This window comes from Eutrigla gurnardus, assembly GCF_963514095.1.
Source record: "Eutrigla gurnardus genome assembly, chromosome: 13".
Taxonomy (NCBI): domain Eukaryota; kingdom Metazoa; phylum Chordata; class Actinopteri; order Perciformes; family Triglidae; genus Eutrigla; species Eutrigla gurnardus.
The window spans coordinates 20,721,523-20,747,358 of record NC_139936.1 but is presented as its reverse complement, the minus strand read 5'-3'; the positions used below and the strand labels follow the sequence as shown (position 1 = coordinate 20,747,358).

Below are 25,836 nucleotides of genomic sequence, written 5' to 3'. Positions count from 1 at the left end.
TTATTGCCAGTGCTGGATTCAGAATGCCAAACGGCAGAGTGGAAGAGATTAAATCACTTCTGCACACACAACACACCTCCAAGGAGACAACACACATGCAGACTTAATAAAACTAACTCGACATTTGCAGACAAACAAGGTTTCTTTGGGGGTTGAGTCAGGTCAGGTCAGGGCTTATTTTCAAGTAATATGCTGAATGAAATATCAGGTAAGTTGTGTTGTATCTAGGTGTGCCCGTCCTTTGAACTCTCTCAACTAGTTTATATTGGCATCGTCACTGTCATTTTTGCAAGGCGGTAAAATAACAAGAAAGAGAAGCTGTGACCTAAACAAGGTAATCAACTGTTCTTGTCTTGCTGTATGTGGAAAACTACAGCAAGCAACTTCAGGGCGTGCACAGCATGAAATCTGAATAGGGTTGCAATTATAAACATCATCTTTATCAAAACAATCAGTTTGGTCTGGTGCGTATCTGACAAAGTAGCTGCTCAAGTAGTGTTTGCTGTCTTATTATACCACACATTAACTGAGGTAACCACAGGCGTTGTCTAATCAACCACAAGTATGTCTTCACCAAGATGTTCAAGCTCTTGATTTGTTTTAATGATCAGGGTTTGCCATGGTAGTGTCTTTCAGATCCAGGTTAAGGATGTAATTCTACAACTGACCAATATACCTGTGATGTGTTGATTGTGAAAACACATCATGAGCTTCAGACCCGTGTCCTGCTCTGCCAGTTTATATTTCGGCATTGTATTTGTCGTGCCTAAAAGCGTAAGACCAGGTGTAACAGTCTCAAGAGGTACCAACGTGGCAGTGTGACAGTCCACAGAGGGGAAACCAAACTGATGTGCAAATTAAGGTCGATAAAGTACACATGCTCACACACAGGCTTATTTTTGATAAACAGTCACATGAATAAGGCAAAACCATGGGCCAACTTAAGGCCATGAACAATCATACCAAGGCAAACTAGGGTGTGTAGTTAAAGTGCCTGATTGTGTGTGTGTGTGTGTGTGTGTGTGTGTGTGTGTGTGTGTGTGTGTGTGTGTGTGACAGATGAGCCTGCAGGATCTAAGAAACCCCAAGGCGCCAGACAACAGTGTCCTCCTCCATCTTCTCTGATTGTCCTCAGCCTAATTAAGCTGAGGTCTTCCTTTCCCCTCCTCCACTCGCAGGTCACATGACACACAGCAGACCACGGGGTTGAGAAAGCTGTGTGTGTGTGTGTGTGTGTGTGTGTGTGTTAAAGACAGAAATGTAACTGAGAGATGAGGAAAGATGTTTCTTCCTGTGTGTGGGTTAAACAGAGGGGGGCGGGTGTATGTGCGAGTGCAACGATAAAGATACTACTTGAGTTGTTTTTCTTACATTAGGCTGAGATGCCTCTGTAAGTGATTGACTGAGCGCTAAACACTGCTCCTCCCCATGGAGGACGTTTCTACCGCAGGTGAAAAAAAGAGTGGAGCGTGTGACAATTAAATAATTACACTCACTGTCTGCAGGGTCACCAAGTCATCTCAGCCACACCTACTCTTACCATGATCACAATCACAAAGGTCCTACAGCTCAATGGAGTGTAGCACTTCTAGCGCTTGGGTTAAAGCTTCGATCAAATGGGTGAACGCAATTAACGGCATAGGTATCATCAGGAGAGAAGCAAAAACTTGAGCAGGGAACGCTGAACAGAGTCAGCACAAAACACTCACAATGTCCGTTTCACTCGCTGAGACTCCGACATGATGCTCTATAGAGTGGACTGTGCAGAGCAGCAGAAGAAGTGAAAAGGACTGTAAAAAAAAAAGCTGCGTGGGCGTTTGCTGCACAATGTGCTGCATTATAGCACGAGTGTTACATGAGCGATATGTTACAGGCTGTTGCTCACCATATTTATCAGTGTTTGTTCATCCATGCGTTTTAATGAGCCCTTTGCCGAAAGGTAATAGTACACAACTGAACAAGTATTCGTTTGGAGTGGCTGCGAGAAACAAACTAAGAGAAGGGTGGAAATAGACTTCTCTATCTGAATGTGAGGGAACTCAGACGAATAAGAGAAAATGCCAGGTTGCTCAGTTGCTATGGCAACAGCTACACGCCGATCCGCCTTGTTTGCAGAATATTGTGTTGACACCTTTGACGAACACACATACACGTTAACAAATAAGCCATATACCTAAAGCCTCTGTGATAAACTGACGATAGCAAAACCCAGCACTGGAAGACAATAGCAATTTTCTTGGAAGAAACGCGTATCTCCACACGGCCGGAGGCTTTTAAAAGTGGCGGTTTAAGTGTGCCAGTGAAACAGAGGGAGGAGGGCGGGAGAACAGATGATGCCCGGAGGCCTTATGGCTCAGTAGTGACTTCCTCAGTTGAAGAACTCAAATGGCTCGGAGCATGCAGCCGAGTGCCGACAGACAGCAGGTTTCGGAGGCGAGGCCAATCTGACGCCACGGAGAGGCTTTCAGTTGACGTAAGGCAAACGCAATCCTTGGCAGCCATATGACAGTTGATAGCTCGTGGACAAAGCTGATTGCAAACCGCTTATTGTTTTAGTGAATACACAAATGTCCTGCTCCTTCGCCACTTCTTCTTACGCCCTCCATGTGTTGTTATCTATCAAATTCATAAAGAGGCTTTAAAGCTCCCATAAGTGAACTGTAAGGATGCTTAAGTGGTGGCTGACAGATGGGAAGCTCAAATGCACACGCAGCATTCAATGCATCAGGGCTAAAGAGTGCCAAGAACACAACCTGTTGAGATTATGAGAACGATGCATCAGATATGTAGCTCCTTAGCTTGTACCGGGAAGCTTAAGTGTTGTAAACATCTGTTGTTACACCACCCTGCTGGCTACTTGGCTACTGAAGCTGTTTGTTTAGATCAGCTGAGGTGTCAAGTGATGACCCGGAGTTCTTCTGAGACTGAATTCACAGCGAGATCACTGGGATGTTCGGCACAAAAACAGCATTTCAATGTAGATGCAGTAGAAGCACAGTATGCACAAAGACTCCTCTGACTGGTGATACTGCTTAAAACATCTACCCTTCTTTTCTAGGAACTATTGACCAATCCACCTCTTTATTGACTGGAGTTTATGACCTCCTCTGCAGAGTTTCATTATCTGGAATGAGACATGAAGTTGACGTGAGGGCTCTGCGCCTGAAGGAGTCAGTCAAGTCCCACCTGCAAAACATGCTTCTTGGAAAAGAGATTTTCTGTAGTTGTGACCTGATATTGCAGGTAAATAAGATATAAATATGTGGTGCAGAGCAGACCAGTGAACAGAAGTCAAAACAAAGGTAAGATGAATGTTTTCTATTCAGCCTACAAGTCAAAAATAGAAATAGAAAAGCTGAATTGGCTCTCCGATCGTGAGTCAACATGTCAACATCCCTCTCCTCATAAATATAAAACTATGACATGACGGCTGGATGACAAACATGTACGTCTTTACTGAGACGCTACGTCGATGCCAACCTCAACTATTCTCCTCAGGTAGCTCTATTTCCTAGCCCCGTTTTAAATTTAGATGTTATTTGTGGCCACTGTTTATTGCCAACTCTCAAAGGGGCCTCCATTGCGGGCTTGGTTGCTAGGAGATCTGTGACGTAACTGCACAATGTGTCTGTGAGAGGTTAAGGCGAGTGGGTGACATCATTAGAACACATGTCGAAATAAGTGAGTGAGTGAGTGAGTTGTGTGCAAAGCGTGTGAAGAACATTTAAGCCATTTATATCCACAAGCACACACTCACAGACTCCTACACTCTCTCTTTCTTTGTCTCTCTCTCTGTGCAGCTCACGCACACGCACAAACACACACACACACACACACACACACACACACATACACACACACACACACGCATACATCAGGTCTGTGTGTTGGTTGAGTCCCAGCTGGTACTGGACCTCCTAGTGGACTCAAGGCATCCGATCAAGTCTCCAACTGTTAGCTGAGAAAGCGTGAGGTGCGAGAGGTGAACTGTGCCTGAACTGTCCCTCTGTGGCCACCATACATTTTCACACGGGAGACACAATGCTTTTTCAAAATCTTGTTCTTTTTCAAAAATCCACTTGCCTCCAGGGTTTTCATAGTTCGCTAACCTTGACCAAGTGTTGTAACCATGACGATGAAGCAACAGAATCTTAACTGGAAGTGGAAATTTTAAAACAAACCGTGATCTTTTTCCTAACCTTAAACTAGTTGTTTTTATGCCTTGATCTAATCAAATCTCATCAATCATATTGTCACACCTTAAAATAGATTTATTTTCAACAGTTACACCTACAAATTACTTTGCCTTAGATAATTGCATAAGATCAGAAACTGTTCCTACATGCCTTTTCGTGAAATTACTATTATTTTTAACAAATTAAAACATTTGTCACTGTATTATTAAAAGATTAAAATCTTCAGTAGGAACTGTAGGAACGTCCAAAATGATGAAGAGATGGAAGAACACGGTTTTGTTTACAACATGGAAAATATAGAAAAATACCAGACAAACATCAGCACAGTGTCTCAACTATCTGTAGATGATATAAAACCATCTGCATCTTTTCTCCAGAACCCCACAATGTGCCGAAGACTGCCCCAGCAAAGAAACACTATTTAATGTTATCTCACCGTATTATAACCGCACCATCACAAACAGTATCTCGGGGTGAAAAGTCACACAAACTCATCGGAAGATGCCGGCGTTCCAGCTTCGACTGTAGGCACTGACTCATCCTGAGCAGACAGCGTTTGGTCACCTTGGCCAGTGTTGTGGGTCCTCTGTCTGTTTTCATTCAGACGATTAAAGAGATGAGTGATTATGCTGTTGGCTTGAGGGCCCTGACGTATGAGATGGTAGAATTATACCATGATTCCAAACATAGACACGGGATGGATGTTTAGCCTGGCTTACCAGGCAGCACACACTCCCGTCTGCATGCTCACACAAGCGTTAACACAAACACGTACACACATCTATGCCATTCCCAAAATAACAGCTGGAGAGCCCCGGGGGTTAACTGAGGAGCTTCAGAGAAAAGGGAAAGAACAATGGATTTGTAAGTGAATACACCTTATATGGCCTATAAAGCAGTTTGTAAAAAACAATACGATTCAAACATCTGGAACTTACTAGTACTAATAATGAAAACATAAATTAAAAAACATCCCTCAAGGCGTTCCTGAGATATCCCGATTGCAACAGTGATATGGACAAAAACATAACGCCTCCGGCCACAGCTGTGTGTTTGTGAGTAAAAGGCTGGAAAGAGGGATACAGTAAATCTGCAAAAGAAACAACTAAGGGATCAAAAGATTGGAATCATACAGTTTAAGTGAAATGTGGGAGTTATGACAATAGAGGCAGTTATTACATCACCTTTAAAAAAAATGTAAAAAGAGAGAGATAAATCTTATTTTTCCCTCAAGGGAAAATTTGTCTTAAACTGCTGTTGTTAAAATAAACAACACACCCTAACAGTTCACCTAAATAAAAAAAAATGTCGATGTGAATTTCAGCAGTCAATCCTGTATTTGGAGAAAATAAAAAGCTTGACTCGGGAGTAGCTCATATTACCATTGGCTAAGTGGTATTTCTGCAAAGGCGCGTGCGGCAGAAAAGAAGCGCACAAAGCAGCAGGACTCTTCGGAGCGATGAATGACTGCAGGCTTGTGATCATTATTTACAGCTTTGTGATCAAATATTCAGATACTTGCCTTTCTATGTCTATTTCTATAAGCTGAATTCCCTGGTTTCAACAAGCATACTTGTCAAGTGTCAAGTTGGTTTGGTGCTGTGCTAGCATCAAAGTTTGTGTTTACCAAATGTTTTCTGTCTTTGACTAATTTTTGTTTTAACAATGATGGAACAATCTGAAGGCCGACTGTCATTTTGACGGAGTACAACCCTTTAGCATTGGTAAACTTTATTGCAAAATATCATAGCAGCTGAGTGTCTGAAGTGTCTTCAAAAACCCTTAAGGCCTTTGCAGCTAGACTCATATTTCTTGTGCCTTTTGCACGTTATTATCATTTTTCCAACCTGTATCCAGTCAAAGCAAGCTTTCACATCAAGGACAGAATTGGGGTTTTTTTTTTCAAAAAAATGAAATCGGATTCATGTGCGTTTGTAAGCACAGACCGCAAAAGTGACCTTACGGTTGTTGTCTCCATCATCTTTTCTCTCCAGGTTGTTATAAATAAACGATCTAGTTAGTTAGTTATGTATATTATACACACACCAACACTGGGAATGATCATCTCTGTAACTGTCTCAGTTGAAAAGTCGGAATGTATTAAAAAAAGATAGCTTTAATAAGTTCCAAAACTCACGTTGTATTTGTATCTAATGAAATGTGCTTTAATCCATCACTGTGCTCAGAAAAGTTATATGTGCTTGCCGCACACAAAAGGCAGGCCCACGGCTGTAGCCAGATATTCAAACCTTCAGCTTCAGTTTGTCATCAGTAGCATATGAATTTCATATTCTTCCCAGAATAATACATTTTATATGAGACTTGCATCACCAGGACACAATTTACTTTGACAGGTGATTGGCAGCCAAAAGAGTGACTTTGCCTTTGTTTAAGACAAAGCACGTAGCCAGATACCTTTCTGTCATAAGTATACTGCTATTTTACGCATAGCAAGTGAGATAATACCATTAAATTCACACATCATCAACAATTGTAATTCAAGTACATATTTGTCCTCTCATGCGTATGGTGTGTGATTATTCCCCTCACGCCTCCAACAACAAATATGCACCGCTGCACCCCACATACCTGTTAGTCAGTGTCTACAGCGAGCAGCCATACATCACTGCTTTCCTTGACTCATCCTCCTTCACTACCCATTTCCTCTTCAGTCTAATGGCTTCCGCAGCATTCCCATAATGCATCGGCCAATGTGCAGCAACACACCACCTCCGGTCGTAATGGCGTGGCCTGATTGTTAATTTCCAACAGAGGTGTACTTAAGCATATTCTCAACGATTACGGGTGTTGGTCGTTTTGGTAAAATGTCAGGCACAAGTTTAAGATTGACGCTAGACAAAATAAGGTGGGGACATTTTACAAAGACAAAAGAGTCATTTGAGGTTGAAAATCAGTGCAGCGCTAAGGTTCACAGGACTTTCCACTCTGAGGCATTGCCTGAGAACCAAATCAGCAAATATGAAAAAAGGGATTGGAATATGAAAGGCATTCAAAAAAATCTAATTTCATAAAAGCTGCGATGCGGGTTGATTAAAAATAGAAGACTTCACTCACTTGCAGAGGGTGTTTCGGCGTGGACAGGAGGTGTGGACGGGATGAAAGTAGGGAAGAAGAAGGATCGCAGAGATCGTTCGGTGAGGAGGGGCGAGCGTTGCGTGGGCAGATTCTCACAGCTGCCCACGCTGCTGTGGATCTTAAGGTTCAAGGGCTTGGTCTTCTTCTTGGCTCTGAGGGAAAGAAGGCAAAAAAGAATAAGTACAAAAAAAAAGTGCATTGACAGATATAGTGTGTAAACACGCCAAACTGGTTTAATCAAATGCCAACAACACTTAGTTATGCTAATGGAAATATAGGTTCGTCAGTCCACCAGTTTGGTCAAGACTGAAATAGTTAAAACACTATTAGATGAACTGCAATGGCATTTGGTGGAGACTTGCATGGTCCTCAGAGGATGAATCCTATTGACTGAAGTAATCCCCCGACTATTTACAATTAAAATTGTTACAGAAACTTTGGAAAATGACCAAATTTGTGCAAAACTAAGGACATTCCCATCAGTCTAAACTGGAAGTGTTTGTGGCCAACCATGGCACTATGTTGTTATTAAACTGGCATCCGTTGGTGGCTTCATAGTCTTTAATTACCAATTGTGTACAGGGCAGCAAAGTTACTTGTTTATTTGACAGAGTGAAAGTTAAGTTATCTTCCTTCTTTACTTTGGGTTATGGCAGCATATCCTTCTTGTTGTTGTCATAGTGTAGTTAACGCACAAACACACACACACACACACACACCTTCTATTCATTCATCCCATTTATCTACTGAACCGCTCCGAGACATCCGTGATATTATTCAGTGCAAGTCACACTTAATTATTTGGTTCAACTCAAGCATCGGGGCCTTAGTAGAGCTTGCTTCTTGATAAAGGCCCCAAGAGGTAAACACACAAGGAACTATCGGCTACCTCGGGTCTTCATGCACACAGGATTTTATGCAGACGAACCAAAATAAACCACATTGTGTTCTCGGGCTTAGCTGAAGTCAAATGACAAGCAGCAAAATGATGGCAACCGTGAATGAGTCCTCAATTTGGAAGCTGTCAAAACTCCAGCGACACTTCTGGTGCACTTTATCGGACCAACGCGTTTCTGTGTGTGGTGTTAAGGGTCATCAGCAGACAACATTTAAATAGGGTAGGTATGAAGCAGCAAAACTGGAGTTAAGGGGGTGGTACTAAGTACAGAAGAGGCATTATCTAAAAAATTTGCCTATTTGATTTGTCATTCTTTAAAAAACAATTTAATTTAAAACCTTTTAATGAAGTATAGGAGGAACACCAATATACATCATACCAAATGTCACAAGAAATAGATCATAAGAGAGGCCATGACAGCATTATATACTATCCTTATTGAGAAGTCCTCATACATGCCCCTTGGAAATACACTTTAGAAAGAGAAAAATCTGAGTTCTCAAATTGTCGTCAGATTCGTAACAATATAAATCGACTCCCAAGCTGATGTTTGGGTGATCCACATGTAGACAGTGAAGGACAGGTCTAAGAGATGCACAGAGAGTAGACAGACAGACAGGAGACTATTAAACTAAAAGCTGTAGAGAAGAACCATGAAATAACTAGTATGAGTGGCAAATAAACAAAAGCCAAACCAGACAACAGCAGGCTTATATCCAGACAGAAGAAACGACATTGCTGAAAGTCCAGACAGAGTAAACCATAACAAAGACAGACGAGGAAAAAGTAAGAAAACTAATGGGGAAAAAAGAGTTTTACCCTAAAAATATACTTTTGAAAGTAAAAAAAACCCTCAAAACTGTGAGTCCCGACTTTTCACACAAAGTAACACTCATTAAGGATTTTTCCCCTCCCATGTCGGTCTCTCACGCCCCACACTGAGTCATGCAATTAGACCTGTAAACCAGCCCAGCACTTCACTCCCATCTCCTGCAATAAGGAAGCAGCCCGCAGGTTATCACTTCTCCGTCATAGAGCTTTTGTCAGCTATTCCGATTAGCTCACTTTATGCAATTTGAATCTAAATGAAACCATTCATCTCCCTGTATGCATGCCTTTATCCTAACCCGAATGATTTGTAGATTTTCATTGAGGGGGAAAGTGAAAATGAATGTAGAGAGAAGGGAGAGGATTCCCAATTTTGGTTTTTGAAAACGGCTGTCAGTGAAGGCGGGCGGGCGTAGGAGGAGGAGACTGTCAACCCCACAGTTGTTAAAGCATCTATTTAGGTTGCCGTTTCTACTCTGCATATGAAAAGTTCAAGGAAAGAGAAACTTAGAAAATACACAGAGATGACAGAAAGACAGAAGAGGAGGGAGGTGGGTGACTCGTCAAGAGAAATCAATGAAGGTGAATACTAGAGTTGTCTTTTGATCTAGTCGAGGCTTGCACATCGCGGTGCTTTTCCCACAGATAGAAATCACTGCATACTTGTGTTCGGGGAGCATTTGAGTCTTGATTCCCCTTGGGACTTCCTTACGGAGTAAACAGGAAAAAATGTTTTTTTTCATGGCATGGTTCAGGCGTTTCCTCTCGACCTATTGCAGTGATGAAATGACCCACTGTGTCATGCTTATTACCTGCTGATTTGCTGATTTCTTTGTCGTATTCTTTCTTCCTGTTTAACCCGTTGCAATGAATCATTATTGTTCTATTGTTCAATTTTAAGACCACAATTTGTTCCCATTTTTGACGTCTGTGGCATTGTTCTGGTGCTTTCACACCTGTAATTTGGTTTATTTAGTGTGGACCAAGTGAAAAAACAACACAGTGTACACACAGTGACTTTACAAGTGAACCAAGAGGAGTAAACATAAAGTTCTACAGACTAGGGACAGTTTTGACGATTGCTTATATACATACCTTAAATATGTAAAGATTGCTTCCTGAACAAATTTCACGATAACAGATTACTATTTTATCTTTTGAAATCATGCCATCTTAAAATCTTTTGGTTTGTTGGTTGGTTTGCGTTGTTGGTTCGTTGGGGTGTTTGAGTGACAGCTTCACACCAGCCCAAACAAACCATACCAAATGTGTTAGGTATGAGGGTTGCTAATTGTCAAAAAATCAGCAACACTAAGTGGCTTTAAGAAGAAGTATGTAAATTCAACCGTTGACCGGTACAGATTATTGCATGAGAGTTGAAAAAGGTCTGAGGCACGAATCAACAGACATGGTGTTGTGTCGGGATTGGAGCATAACAAATGAACATTCTGTACCCAAACAATAAGTTGAACCTGAGAAACTTGTATGGTCCGACACACACGTAATCTGTATGCACTGGACTTCAGCTCTCTGTACCACCTACTGCTGTAATCTGTTATGTCAAATGTCACAAGTAAAAGAAAATGTTATGTCAAATGGAAAATGCAAAAGATAAGATAATATTATGATGACGATTTTATCCTGTGGGTAATGGGGGCGGGACTAGATAAGCCTTGGCTTCTCTCGCTTTCCCTTTCGGCCATGTGTATTGTATTATTTGAACAAAGATGTGTGATGATGATGATTTAACTGACATGCCCGAAATAAATAAATAAATAAATAAATAAATAAATCTCAATCATCTGCAGCCTGCAAGCTGTATTGTTTTTGTTCCTCGGTTATTTGACTCGTAGGCTTCAAAGGTCACAATCAAGCTAATTTCCACTGATTTTCAAGTTTCAAATTGAAATCGTGACAACCCCATTGTACACGACAGCTTGTTTCTTCTTAAAGATGATGAGAAGTTTACTTTGTCATCCGCTCTGTCAGAGGGAATCAGTCCAATGCTGTGTGAACCGAGAGGTTTTTACGAAACCAATAAGGTGGGATCAAAGCTTTGTTTTAACTTTCCTTGATGCTTTGTATATCTGAAAGATGAGTTTGCCACTTCACAATATGCAAGCGAGGATAATAAAACATATTAAAAATGAAATCTGACATTCATGCACACACATACATGCATTCAACTACCCACTTCCTCCACATCAACTCCCCCCACACACTTGCAGAGATGCTAATTACAGTGACACCTTCAAGTAAATGTTCCATTTGATCAAAAACAGAGGAGAGCACAGGAGAACAGCCATACTTCAAATGACATATTTCCTTTACCTTCAGACATATCAAGAGGATTTAAAAAGAAAAGGCAGCATCATGCATATTGCACAGCTTTCTGCCTCGCTAACTAGCTATCAGTTGCTCAAGCAAATGGCATATCTCTGTGATACTGCAAAGCATTCAAACTGTCTAATTAGCATATGTGTCTGTCTAGGATAGTAAATTACTTGTGCAGTTCCATCTGCATACCTTAACTTTTTACCACAGAAAGATGCAGAGAGCTCTGCCGGGACCCATATGACGAGAAAAGCACCCTGTTGCGTTTTATGCAAATTGAACTGTGGAATAATATCTGGTCGCCACTCTTTGCTTCTTTAATAAAGTTGGTGGAAAAATGGAATAAAGGCGGCTAGAATAATGATTACATCTGAGAATTACTGTGATCCCTTTGAGCGGTTTCCTCCAAAGCTGCGTGTCTTGCTATCAGAAGTCTGCCCTATCGAGCCTGAGTTGAATAAAAGTTGGCAGTCTGCTTACCTGGGTGGACTTATTATTTTTCTTTCCTGAGGCAGTGTAGTTAAGCCAATGCCAAACTTAACCTTAGGGGAATTTGCTGTTATTGCACAGCAAGTGCAACAATCCAAACATCCCAGTTTGTTAATTAAAAAGCTCTATAAACTTTAAACTCTTGACTGAGATTTTGTTTCCATTGATTCACCTTGTCACAGGAGGTTTAGAAACAGTGAATCCACAAACGTCGCCACGAAAGTGGCCAATGGAAACGAATGTACAGCATCATGGAACTGCGTACATTTTTTTTATTGCTATATTCGAACCGTATGTTTGTCCATAAGAAGAGCTGACTGAACCAATACATCATCCAAGGAGCCACAAGACGCTGCCGTTGCAGACGTCACCACTAAATAAACAGTTTGTCTGTTAACACACGTGAGGATGGACATGAGGCAGGTGTGTCGGTCAGGCTGTGTGTGTCGGTGTGTGTGCCCAGAGGGGTTTTTTTTTCTTCAGGTTGTCATTTGACGTCTCATTGTGACGACATCTGCTGATCACTGTGGCGATGGCAACAACAAATGAGTAGAAAACGTGCTTTTCACTCCATCCTTCCCTCGTCTCTCGCTGGGATGTCAGAGGCCAGTGGAGTCACAGCACTCAAGTGGTGATGGGAGTCTGCGTGTTGTGGATTTGGAAAGCGAGGTGGAAAATCAGTGAAACAATGGATTGCAAAAGAGAGTAAGCCTGGATGAAAAACAGAAAATGAGAGGGGGAAGGAGAGGGTGGGGGAAGCCGATGATCAGAGGCGAAGCGAGAGAAGTGGTATGGGACCAGGGAGCCGGGGCAGAGGAGTGACAAGTTGACAGGAAGGCGGACTTTGACATGTTGTCTTTTCAGTATCTTCTTGGGAATGCGTGTCGTGGTCCAGCACAGCCTGTCTGGTTTATAGTTTAATCCCTAAGTGCTGTTGCCATGTGAAGCCATGAACAGCAGTATGGTAATGGTAATGGCTTACGATGGGTTTATGTTTTCTTTCTACAGGACAGTTTGGAAAGAATACACTTTGCTATATACACTCTCAAAGGAATGCTTCTTTCAATTGTAACTTTCTTAAAAGCTGGTACCGGTACATCAGGCGCTATTGTTTACTTCCATCACCTGTGCTGTACACCAGCCATCTCCACCAGCTGGTGATAATTTGTTGTTTAAAGAGATATTCTGTGGCTCCATAAAATAGTCTGTATCTAACCAATAGCTTGGCTCAGAGTTACAACACAACAATTCTTCAGAGCCGACACACTCCGAAAGCCCGCAATCAGGAAAAGTTATTCAGATTAGTGATGAATTGTTATTGGCATCCAACTTTTGGATGTTTGCCACCGATTCAAACACTGCCTTTTAAATATATACAAACGCACTGCTCTAAGTGTACCTAATTTGCCACTGAATTATCTTGGATGAATGGGGATGGAGTCCCATTCATCTCTGAGCCTTTAAAATACAAACAGGTGTCCCAAGATCATTTTTGTTATTGCACACAGAACAAGGAAATAATGATTCCGTTGGCACATTTGATTTTTAACTTGCGGGCACAGTGAGTTTTCTGGTAAGTTATGGCCAGCCTGTGAATTGAAGATGAATTATAATGGCAACTGTTTGCTCTTTTAAGCGTTTTCATAACAGCATAGCCTGAGGCAGAAGAGCCATCTGCATGAATCAGTTCACGTCGGGCTATCAAATGAGCATATCAGTTTCTTGTTCAGGGCAAGCTGAGTCACTGCCTGTTAGTCTGTTGGTCTTGGCATATATCACATGTATCTATCTATATATGTCTTCTGCATTGAATTCTGTTGGCGCATGCATCATTTCCTGTGAATCCCTTGGCCTTCAGCACGCAAGCCCGAAAGAGTGACTAACTGAATGAAAATTACAATATCGAAAGGTAATTGCAATAATGCAATACATTGAGTGCATACTGTTGAAAGAAAGCCATTAATACATGAATACATGAATCATATTGCCATAACTGACCCTTCACAAAGTCTCATTGTCAACTGCCCAATCAAAGATAGCATCGGCCACCTCTGACCAGGGTCAGAGAACTATAAAGGTACAAGATTATTTCATTGTCAATGTACAACAAGATGCAGTTTGTAGTCCCATTCATGCTACATAAGAAAAAAAACAACATTAGCTGGAGGAGGGTGGAGGATGTGTTGAGGAGTCTCACTGCCTGAGGAAAGAAGCTGCTGTGATGTCTGGTGATACGGCAGCTGATACTTCTGTTACACTTGCCAGAAGGCAGCAGGGTGAACAGGCTGTGTCTGGGTGGGTTTTGTTTTTTTTTAATATCCTTTGGGCTCTCCACAGGCACCTCTTGTCACCAATATCACTGATTCTCAGTGGGTACCAATGATGTTCTGGGCCGTTTTAATCACCAGCTGTAGAGCCGTCCTGTCCTGGGCCGTGCACATCATCACATAGTTTATAATGTTTCCTAGCAGGAATGCTCTGTATCGCTCCTCTGTAAAAAGTTCACAGGAATTGTGCCTTCTTAACTTTCCTACAGAAATACAGCCCTACATGAGCTCAGCTCCATTGTCTACCAACTATCACCTCCTTGGCGAGATGACGGAACTGTCATCCACAAACAGCCCTCCTCCGTCGACTCTAGGGGTGGAGGGGTGGAAGTCGATACCATATAGTATCCTGTAATTTTGCATGGCAATTTTGTATCGGAACACCTTGCCTTTAAAAGGGTCTATTAGTGCTGCTATCTCCATTGCTCATGTGTTTAGCTCCTTTGTACTCATTGCTAATTTTCTTTGACTGGTGATTCAGATGTTTCTAATTCTAAATGTGTGAATGTTTTGTATGCCAATACATTCATGAATGGACCAATGTCTATCAAGGCATGCCTGGCTGTATTGTAAATGTATAAATTCAGGACATATACATGGAAGTAATTAAATCTTTTTGTGCAAAAAAATATAATATATTGCTCTTTTATATGTAAGCAATTAGCGGTCTTAAATGTTAAGGTTTTATTATGTTCCAGCCTGGTTCGCTTATCTGTCAAATACACGCCAACAAGTCTGTGTGTAATTTTCTCCTGCATCAAATTGAATAAGAATGTATTTGCTCGATTCATTCAAAATGAAACCATAGCTCAAACCTTAAACCCTCTAATCCAAGTATTAAAGCTACAGCATTGGAAGCGAAAACAGCTATCTGGCCCACAGCCGTGCGGGTTAAGTGGTAGTTTTGAAACATAGGCAGAGCAGTAAATGACAGGGAGCCCAAAAAGAAGGAGGGGGTCAGGGACAATATGGAACCTTAAGCAGATATTATCTGTCTTGACTTCGACATCAGAGAGAAACACTGAGATGAAAGCCTCCAATTGATGGCCTGAGTGATGTACGATGGTAATAACTCCCTTTATGGTTGTTGGACAGTGAAACAGTCATGCTCTACACCAGCTATCAATGTGATTTCAGCTTTTGTGGTCTCTGTGAGAGCAACGTTTTACTTCATTCTCACACAATTTAGTGTTTAATATTACAAAAAGACGGACAGAAATTCAACTTTAATGCTTGAGCTCAGAAACTTAGGATTCATATAATTCAATCAAAATAAAAAAAAAATAAAACGTCCATACGATGAACCAAATGCTTTGAGCACAGTGTTAATGCTATAAATCTTCCCTGTGTACAGCTTGGTTGTTTCTCAGAGACCCTTTCATCATGTTATTAGATAAGAACTACACAGGTTTTAAGGATAACTTCTAATCACCCACTCAAATCCTGTTATCCGCCCCATCCAGCTCCCACTTGTTCACAAATTACCACAGAAAAAAAAGCATCAGCCAAATAAATCCATTCTCCACCAGCAACAGTGGCATTTGGGCCACTCCTAAACACTCATATAAATTCATAATCATGACTCCAATTTCTGGGCCGCCAGTGGAGCCTGGGGTGAGCACTCATTACAGCCGATAGAAGGGTGGATGGATGGAGGGGAAGGTTGGCAGCGTCTGGCTGCTAAGGGCCTGGTGTTGACATCCCTTTTCACCTGACTTGTCATTAATGGCAAAGGGGCCAAAACCCTGATTAACATGGATGAGCCTTTGTCGGAAGGGAAAAGAAGACATACACTCACATCCCCCCTTAAGACACCGCTGAAGCCGCAGCTTCCTCCCTCACACTCATACATTATCATACTAATCTGACATACAAGGCATTGTGCAGTGGACTTAACTACGCGGTGAATGTCCCATGCTGCCGAGCATGTGGGACCAATAACGCTCCGGGGTCGGAGATCGCCGGCTAATGCGACGACGTGTGTGTCCCGGGTAAAGGCCGATCTGTATCTCAGCGGATCGTCTGGGGGAACAGCGACATCGATTTGATGCCTGCTGAATTTTTTTAAGCTTTTTTTTTTCTTCCTTCACAACAAATGGCAACAACCTTGTCCTCAGAATACAGATCACTCCATGGAACAAAGCTCTGCACCAACAAGGAGTCGTTTTAGTTGACTGAGTTGAGTCATGGAGGAATTGTGAGGTTTTTTTCTTTTACTTTTTGTGCTCCGGAGCAGCTGTTGTGTTGGAGCCACGGACCCTTCCGGTGTTTTATATTGGACAAACAAAGAAACGGACAAACCATACAGACTAAACAGGAACATACCACAGCCGCAAAAAAAAACTGTCTGTCCAATTCCATTTTGCTTTGTTTTGAAATTCTGTAACCTCTGTATTAACATCATTATGTCAACAAGTACCTGTGAGATTATTTTAATTTAGTTTTTCCTTAATTATGGCATTAATATAAATCAACAACTGCAATACATTAACATGAAGACATAAGCCTCAACCTGATAATGTAACAATAGGTTAATGTGATGATCACCATTATAAATATTACGACACTCATGAGCCTTGGCTACTGTTGCTATGGAGCAGAAGTCAGTCAGGGTCAGTCATGATCTGAAAATGAACTAATTTAAGGTGCAGCTGATTCTGTTTGCTGTTTTTCACAGGTTTTGCGATCTCAGTCTTTTGTTCTGTTTCCAGGGAGAGTTTCATGCTCATCGAAGCCAAAGAAGTGCTCCAAACAGGAGTCACATGGAGGACGTGAATGGGACTTTCCTGAACCCGGAGCACCTGAAATAGATCCTCTACTCTGCAAAACTCTGCAACTCTGAAGGACTTTTTGCACTTCTTGTCGACGTTGGCTTAAAAGTTTACCACCAAAGTTAATTCTTGACCTTACTTTAATGAGGTTATTTTAAAACAGACATTCTCCTTTCCCTTTAGTCATGGCCATGAAATAACCACAATCATTTGCTCTGTGGTACCCTGATCTAGAAAACAATGGGCTTGCTTCACCTTGTCCCATCTTTTCCTTGTTCTACACTTTATCTCATTAGGAAATGTTGCTTACTTGCTTCCTTTTTTATCTCTTACAAACAAACAACTCTTTTTTTATGTTACTAAGTAAATTACCAGCATCAACTTTACTGCTGTGTTTTTCGAATAACGCTGGTGTAAACAAACCTTAAACGGCATCAGGCGTGAGAACATTAATGTCTATATTTAGTTTAGGTTTACTGTTATTTGTGTGTGCAGGAGTTAACCTATGTGTTATCTCCACCAGGAGGATCGTGCAAGTGGACACATGTGTGCGTGCATCTGTGAGTAATTGTGCACCTCAGTGTCTGTCCATGCCTTATCTCGCATTCTACGGCAATAAACCGCATACTGTTTGGGTGGTCTGGTTTCGGGGACTCACTCTTTGTCAAAACCACTCTTATCGCCTGTTTTATACCGGCATCGACAGCCTGCTCACTCCTCACTCCCCACTCCCCACGCTTAACCGGTCTCCGGGGGGGGGGGGCAATTTGGACACTTATTGTTTTGGAAAGTATTTGTCTAATGGAGCTAGCAGCACGCACACGTGTAGCGGACAGCTTGGTGAGTTTAATTTTGTTTTGACAAGATGTTAGGAAATGTCTAATACGATGATTGCCTACCTGACTTGTTTTTAAGTATTAATGAAGAGTGTTTTATGACGGCTTACAGGCCATTAGTGTCTAGACAGGGAGTCAGTCCACATCTAGGCCACTCGGGTCATCATCCCAACACCTCCTATCCATTCCCTACACACACCTAAAGACAAAAGGTGACAGAGCGTTCTCTGTCATTGCCCCCAGGCTCTGGAAACCCCCCCTTCAGATCAGGTCCAGCCCTACCTTTCAGTTTTTAGTCTAAGTTAATAAGGCTTTGTATTTTTGGATTCCGCCAGAATTCTTTTTACTGGGAAGCACTTTGGGTCAACTGCTGTTGTTTGTTTGGTGTGCTATATTAATAAAAGTGACTTGACATGAAGTGACTCAATTATGGGTTGTAGTGAAAAATCACACAATACGATGGTGGTCATGGCAGATGCAGAGATCTGCACTCTACGGAGGGCACCTTTACATCTAGATCACAGATGTATCTTTAAACATCTACCGCCTCATAGCTGCCCCTAAGTGGATTCTCTCTCTGTGGTATCCGAAGCTTGATCTCAGTCAACACCGCACACACCATTATCATTTTCCTTCAAACCACTGACAAAACAAAATCCAATCTGTCTGAATAGGTAGATGTTATGGATGACGGTGAAATAACTCATTGACAGGTTCTCAAAAGAGACGCAGAGTGAGAAGGGCGAGGACAGAAAGAAAGGGGAAACTGAGGGAGAAAGGGGAACGGGAAGGGGGAGAGAGAAATATATGATGTGTACACCAGCTCGGTGAAAGCAAACAGCTAAATTAGTCCAGGAATGGAAGCGAATTTGCATCCCCTGAGCGTTGCATGGTAGAATTACCCTGAGAGAAGCAGAGGGTGAATCATGCCAACCCCCGGCACCATCTGATTTATTAGCAAACATCCAATTCAATAAGAAAGTACTTAACATTCAAAAAGCTGTGAAAGTCTCATAAAGTGGTATTAACTATATGATATTACCATTTCCACTGGTGGGGGGGGTCGAGAAGTCGTGGAAAAACAAACACGCCCATCTTCCAGAAGGATCTTGGTGTGTGTGTGACGCGCCAAGTGGGACTGTGACAGAATTAAAACTCACTTGGCCTTTTCCGTGCACGCAAGTTACTACTCATTAACATAGACAACAAGGTTCATTAATTGACACTCCATCCCAAAGAGTCTCTCTGGTTTGGAAAGGGCACAGACAGAGAGGGGGGGATGCTGGGAAATAAAGACAAGCGAGGGAGAGAGATAGCAAGGCTGCAACATAAGCTAAATGAAATTACTGCTCCACTCCTGGCTATAAATTAAAGTTTAAGCGGTGCTGGGTATCTGGCACTTGGGGTTTTAAAGTAAAACTATGAACATGTTGCAACTGCTATCATAGCAGAGACTTCACCGTTGGCTCTACCTTCCAGATGTGACAGGATGCGACATCAGATAATAGAAAAAAGGCGTTTTATAACTACATTCTATTCTCTCCTGATTCAGCAGCCCAGAACCCTTTACAGGAACTCAGAAACCCAGCCGGTATTTTGACATTTACACCCAAGAGAAGAAAGGTGTAGAATTAGTTCCTCTGCCCCCCAAAAAAGAAAACAGCTCATGGCTGTTACAACTTGTGCACATTCATTGAAGCGGTCTTCTTGCGACGAAGTGTTTGCAGGTGCTAAGTGGGACATGCAGAAGCTGATTGAATGCAGAAATTGATTCTCACATTTCAAAGTCAAATTAGTAAACGTGGGGGGGAAGGATGCCGTCATTAGGCCATTCTCGGCTCACTGACAAGATGTTAATGAGAACATATTAACAGGGAAAATCTTCCGATTTCCGATGAGCTATACCTATATAGGAATTTCAAAATTTATTTTTATACTGGCCGTAATCACTCATGTCACGTTGGGTTAGTGATTTGATGACATTTTCACGGCATGCCAGCTTCAGTCATCACACTAAAGTAAACAGTAATATTGGCACTCTATTGATCTCATACAGGTGTGCTCTTTCACCCCGTCTCCTTGGAGAACTGGTTGCCAACTGGTGCAACTTTTTTTTGCCTGATGACAAGAAGATTATGATTTTGTGTTTACCTTGGTGTAGATATGTATCTAATTAACCATTAACTGACAATAACACATTTTAAACACTGATGCTATCAGTCAAAATAAATTGTCAACATTTTGAATAAAAGCTGGGAGGACAAATGCCCCTTTAACCCTTTCAGATCACATCCCGATCACACTGTGCACCTATTTAACAATGTCGAAAAGTTAACAAAATATTTCTCTTCCTGGCAAACGAAATACGATGTGTGCTTATCAGCAACTACCAAGCAATTTCAACCAATAATATCACAACATCAATCTGCAAGTTCGGCTCTGCACAGATCTAGAGAAGGTCGCGAGCTAAACAATAAAATCAGATTCCTCCCAACGTCCAATGTCCCACCTCTTTATCCCGTTTCACCCAGAAATACATCACGGCATGGAAGCTCCATACTCTTGAAATGCCGTTTCAGCTCAACTTTAAAGACCAGTCGACCTTAAATGTTTCTGAGCCGGAGTTGCTGCCAACTTCAAGGCTAACTCCCTTCACTTTAATCAGCAGAAGCTGAGGGAACAAGACACGGGAAATTGCCTTTGGTCTTGAGGAGTTGTCGCATTTATTCACCGAGAACTAAACTGTGCTGACTTCATCCACTGAAGCTGGTGATAAAGGATGCATTTTATCTGGTTGTCAGTGCAGCTGGGCAGCTTGTTAGGCACATTATCCACAATACTCCTGTACACAAGGCACAAATCCTGTTAATGGTTAACAAGCATCTGCTATCAGTCAGAAGGAAAAAAAATCTAATTAGCACCCATCGCTTGGAGTTTCTCACCCAATTAAATGATCCTTTCTGTCTGGGTTAGTTAGTTTGAAACTCATGGCTCTTCTTTTGCATTCTTTGGATGAAATAAAATGTCTGTAGCTGTCGTTGTGAATCCTTCACCCACTGAACATGTTAATACGTTTTTGCTTTGGTCTATGTTGGTTTCATCCGTTGGCCTTTTCAAGCATGAGGAACATCTGGCCATCAAATGTCAACATCGTCAATCTTGTATCTATGAGGTTAGCTCACATTTTAGACGTAGAAGCAAATGAACCACACAAATAGGAAAGGTAATATAAAGGGCTTCTTTGACTATGATGCCTGAGATTCCACAAACCAATCATAAAAATTCCTCAGTGTAACATGCCTGGTGCATTTCATGTGGATGGAGCCCTGTGCAGGACCCCGTTTTCAAAATAGCCTTTTATATGTTAGATGGCTCGTCATCAAACATTCAACAACCATCTCTAAAAGTGACATATTCTATTTTCAAATAAGTGCTGCATGGTGGATCTGATTTATTCTGATGTAAAGAGTGGTTCATGTGGACTACTGTTAATATTTGGAAAATCAACTGATACATATGAGTGTTAAATTTGAGAACAGAATTTGGTGGCTACATGTGAATGTGAGAGCAAGCCAATCGGCAAAATGTCTTTGTCAGTAGACTAAAGACCAAACCAGGGCTGAAAAACAACTGAATATATTTGGACTTGCACTTGACAGGTGGTGATGAAGAATATTACAATTCCCCCACACAGGTGAAAGTGGGCTTTCTTTCACATTACAACATGCCAAATTGGCAGCTGTTTCATCTCAGGGTGAGATTTTCTTGGAATTATATATATTACTGAGCACATTTGGTAAGGAGGCAATTTGCTTATTATTTCTACGGAGGGATGGAAACCGGCCTGTGGTTCGCTGCATGCTGAAAGAAAAACACATTATCCCACAGACAAACGCATTAAACCAAGAAGCACAGAGCCATAAAGAAGAAGATGAGGGTCTGCACTGGCGGATCACAGTATTTGCTGAGTTTTTACAATAAAGTGTCTGGAAACAAATTTCCCACCATGATTGCAGAAACACCCCGGTACAGTATCTGAAAAATACATCTTGTGCAGCTGATGCCGAATAAACATTGAAATGGAGGCTATTACGCATTAGAACGGCCATTATGACGCCCTGGAATCACTTAATGGCAACTTTAGAGTCACAGAACCACATAACCAACCTTAATAAAAATGTTTCCTGAGTCCATTAAGCCACAAACATGAATATGGACCATATTTCAAAATCAAACGTTCCCTGATCATCAATTTTCAGTGTAATTTCTCCAGTTTTTACGTTGTAGTGGCAATATACCAAGGGAATAAAATGCTCAAGAAAAACAGAGTAAAATGAACTAACATATGCACATGCAGAATGTTACATATGGACAACAATAGGCAATAAGTGCATTTCATATCATGAAATGTTACTTATCTATCAAAACCAAACCTCCGTTTCCCTTCAGCATGATTACATTGTTGCACATTCAACTTCTTAGTCTTTGCTACATTTTTCATTTTGTAAGATAGTTAAGCTAAGAGGCCGTATCTCATTAAGAAATAGGGAGAAAAAGTCACCTGGGGTCAGAGGGTAATCCCTGGTTCTTGTGTCCTGGCCACAGGGCTAGCCAATTAAGCAAGAGAACATGAGGACCTAAGGAGCGCTGTGGGCTTATTAAAACCATGAGGTTGGTAATAGGAGGAAATATGTATGTAGTGTGGCAGCCTTAACATATGAAATATACCCTTTTTATGATATTTTAGACATTTTATTCAGGGATTGGTTTGGTTTAGGACGATTTTTAAAAGTGAAAATCAAGTTTTACTTAATAACGCTATAGAACCACCTGCCACTGTCTTCCTGCGCTCCCAGCGTTCATAGTACACACAACCTAAGAGTTTTCTTCAGCGTCCGACTTCGAGCAAACCTGCTGTAGTTTTCTAAAACCTGTGGCCACTAAAAGCATCAGCATTATCCTAAAATCTCAAACAGAGACAGCCAGCCGAGTGGGAGACGTGTGTGTCGCTGTGAGTTGCACTTTAGTAATCGCAATAGGAAATTAGGTTCAAGGTTCATGGCATCTTTATTGTCCCCGAGGGGCAATTTGTAGTGCAGCCAGCAGAATGGACACATCAATCAAATGGCAATTTAATAGAGACAAAATAAATAATAAATAATACATGCAGTCATGTTAAGTTATTAAATGACCAGCGAAAGCATGGACTTATGTTTACAACATTCTTTTTTTATTTTGTTAACTGTTTTTTATTGTTAAAATATAAACATATCGTAAATCGGGGGTTTAATTTTTGGACCATATCGCCCGGCCCTATGAGGAAACACCACTACGGTATGACCTTTCAGGTTTTTAATAATAATAATAATAATTCATTTTATTTATGGGCGCCTTTCTAGACACTCAAGGTCACCTTACAAAAGAAAACAATAATAAAATAATTTTAAGATCATCTACTCTTGCATCGAGGAAAAAGCAAACACCAACTTTGCGATGAAGCTGATCCCCTCACGCATCCAGATAAGAAGGGAGGACAAGTGCCTCATGCCACAACTCCACCACCAACTTGATGCTTGCCAGCACCATCCTCCAACCAATTATGATGTATTATGAGAGGTACTTGGCTCTCAGAGAAGCCAGCAGATCTGCCCCATCTCGATGAGTTGCAACATTTCCAGGCACACGCAGGCCATTGATTAGAGGGGCTCAACTCACAGCCTGCAGTCTATCAGCGCTCGGGGACCGGTAATCAATTCTCTAATGCCGTTTGAGCTTATTCACTGCAGCTATGATCCACTCCTCGCCGGGCAGATACAGACGCACACACCCACCACGCACGCTCATGCGTGGGTGGAACCAAGCACACGCCGAATATAACCCAGATGGCCATCGTAAAAGCAGAGGACGACTCCCAAATATTAACTTAACAAGTGTAGCAGTGATAGGGCACTGTCATCTAATGGCATTATCAAAATGAGTGCAGCTCTCCTGAGGCGGACTCTGGTTCCTGATTACCTAGCTGTGGTGGACCCTGTCCGTGGCCAAATCTGATCAGCATAGCACCAGACACAGGCATAGCCGGTCAGGAACTCGGCCCGAGGCTCCTTATCTCTACCGGCAGGCCGTTGGTTCTTTATGGACAGGAATTAATCTGATTGGGCTCTGGTGGAGGATTATGTTCTAGTAAAACTACTAATAGGAAAGGTGGGGCATTAACTTCCTTTTTGTGGTACTTTTGTGGATGAGATGGAATTATGTTGTGGGACTTTCTAGAGAGGACAGCATCTCTGTTTGTTGCCTTCTGCCTGAATTGACTGACCCGTAACAACTTTGAATATTGTATCTGGGTAACTTTATAAACAAGATTATTTCGACAGTCAAACAAATGTGTGCAATAAAATTCATGTGGCCTCAGTCCTAAATTACAGCAATATTCTGCATCATTTTGTTGATGCTTCCAGATCATCTTCTTTCCAAGCATACACACATTTTGAGTGCATTTAGTTTTAATACTTCTTCCCCCGATTATATCCCTATTATTATTATTATTATTATTATTATTATTATTATTATTATTGTATCTAACATTAGGTTTGATGTTGTAATCAATTCATTTTCAAACATAAAATATAATTAAAAGTGGGCAAGTAATGAGCATTACTGTTCGGGACTATGCTCAGAATAATTGCTAGAGAAAAATAAATGTGTATGAGGTGCAGTAAAATACTCTGGTTCATTGATTTCACCAGGTTTGTCTCGGCAATAGAGATGCACAAATTACCTCCCGATTCCTTGGGAGATTCCTATTTTCTTTCGAAGAACTATATTTGACAGAAAGGATCCAGAATGCATTTTTTCACCCAAACAGTCAGTGTAAACCATCAGACATTCTAAATGTTGTCTTTTTTCTTTATTATTGTCATCTATGGTGATTATTTGCTGTAAATACACTATTCAAATCATTAGGAAATAAATTACTATATATTTAATTTAAATACTTAAAATATCTTGGCATTAGTAGTTTAAATGATCTGTTATAAACAGCTTGGAGCTAACTTAAGCGTTTGGAAGTTACACTCACCGGCCACTTTATTAGGTACACCTTGCTCGTACCGGGTTGGACCCCCTTTTGCCTTCAGAACTGCCTTAATCCTTCGTGGCATAGATTCAACAAGGTACTGGAAACATTCCTCAGAGTGTTTGGTCCATATTGACATGATAGCATCACGCAGTTGCTGCAGATTTGTCGGCTGCACATCCATGATGCGACTCTCCCGTTCCACCACATCCCAAAGGTGCTCTATTGGATTGAGATCTGGTGACTGTGGAGGCCATTTGAGTACAGTGAACTCATTGTCATGTTCAAGAAACCAGTCCGAGATGATTCGCGCTTTATGACATGGCGCGTTATCCTGCTGGAAGTAGCCATCAGAAGATGGGTACACTGTGGTCATAAAGGGATGGACATGGTCAGCAACAATACTCAGGTAGGCTGTGGCGTTGACACGATGCTCAATTGGTACTAATGGACCCAAAGTGTGCCAAGAAAATTTCCCCATCACCATTACACCACCACCACCAGCCTGAACCGTTGATACAAGGCAGGATGGATCCATGCTTTCATGTTGTTGACGCCAAATTCTGACCCTACCATCCGAATGTCGCAGCAGAAATCGAGACTCATCAGACCAGGCAACGTTTTTCCAATCTTCTATTGTCCAATTTTGGTGAGCCTGTGCGAATTGTAGCCTCAGTTTCCTGTTCTTAGCTGACAGGAGTGGCACCCGGTGTGGTCTTCTGCTGCTGTAGCCCATCCGCCTCAAGGTTCGACGTGTTGTGCATTCAAAGATGTTCTTCTGCATACCTCGGTTGTAACGAGTGGTTATTTGAGTTACTGTTGCCTTTCTATCAGCTCGAACCAGTCTGGCCATTCTCCTCTGACCTCTGGCATCAACAAGGCATTTGCGCCCACAGAACTGCCGCTCACTGGATATTTTCTCTTTTTCGGACCATTCTCTGTAAACCCTGGAGATGGTTGTGCGTGAAAATCCCAGTAGATCA

The 25,836-nt window shown here is 41.6% G+C and overlaps 1 protein-coding gene across 3 annotated transcripts in view; it reads right to left on the bottom strand.

The window, feature by feature from the left end:
* Positions 1-25,836, bottom strand: part of ksr2 (kinase suppressor of ras 2) — a 94,537-nt gene that overhangs the window by 35,854 nt on the left and 32,847 nt on the right. For all 3 annotated transcript variants that reach the window (XM_084024821.1, XM_084024820.1, XM_084024822.1), the window contains one exon: positions 7,272-7,444. In XM_084024821.1, the coding sequence (XP_083880947.1) occupies positions 7,272-7,444 (173 nt within the window). The remainder of the gene's footprint in view (positions 1-7,271; positions 7,445-25,836) is intronic.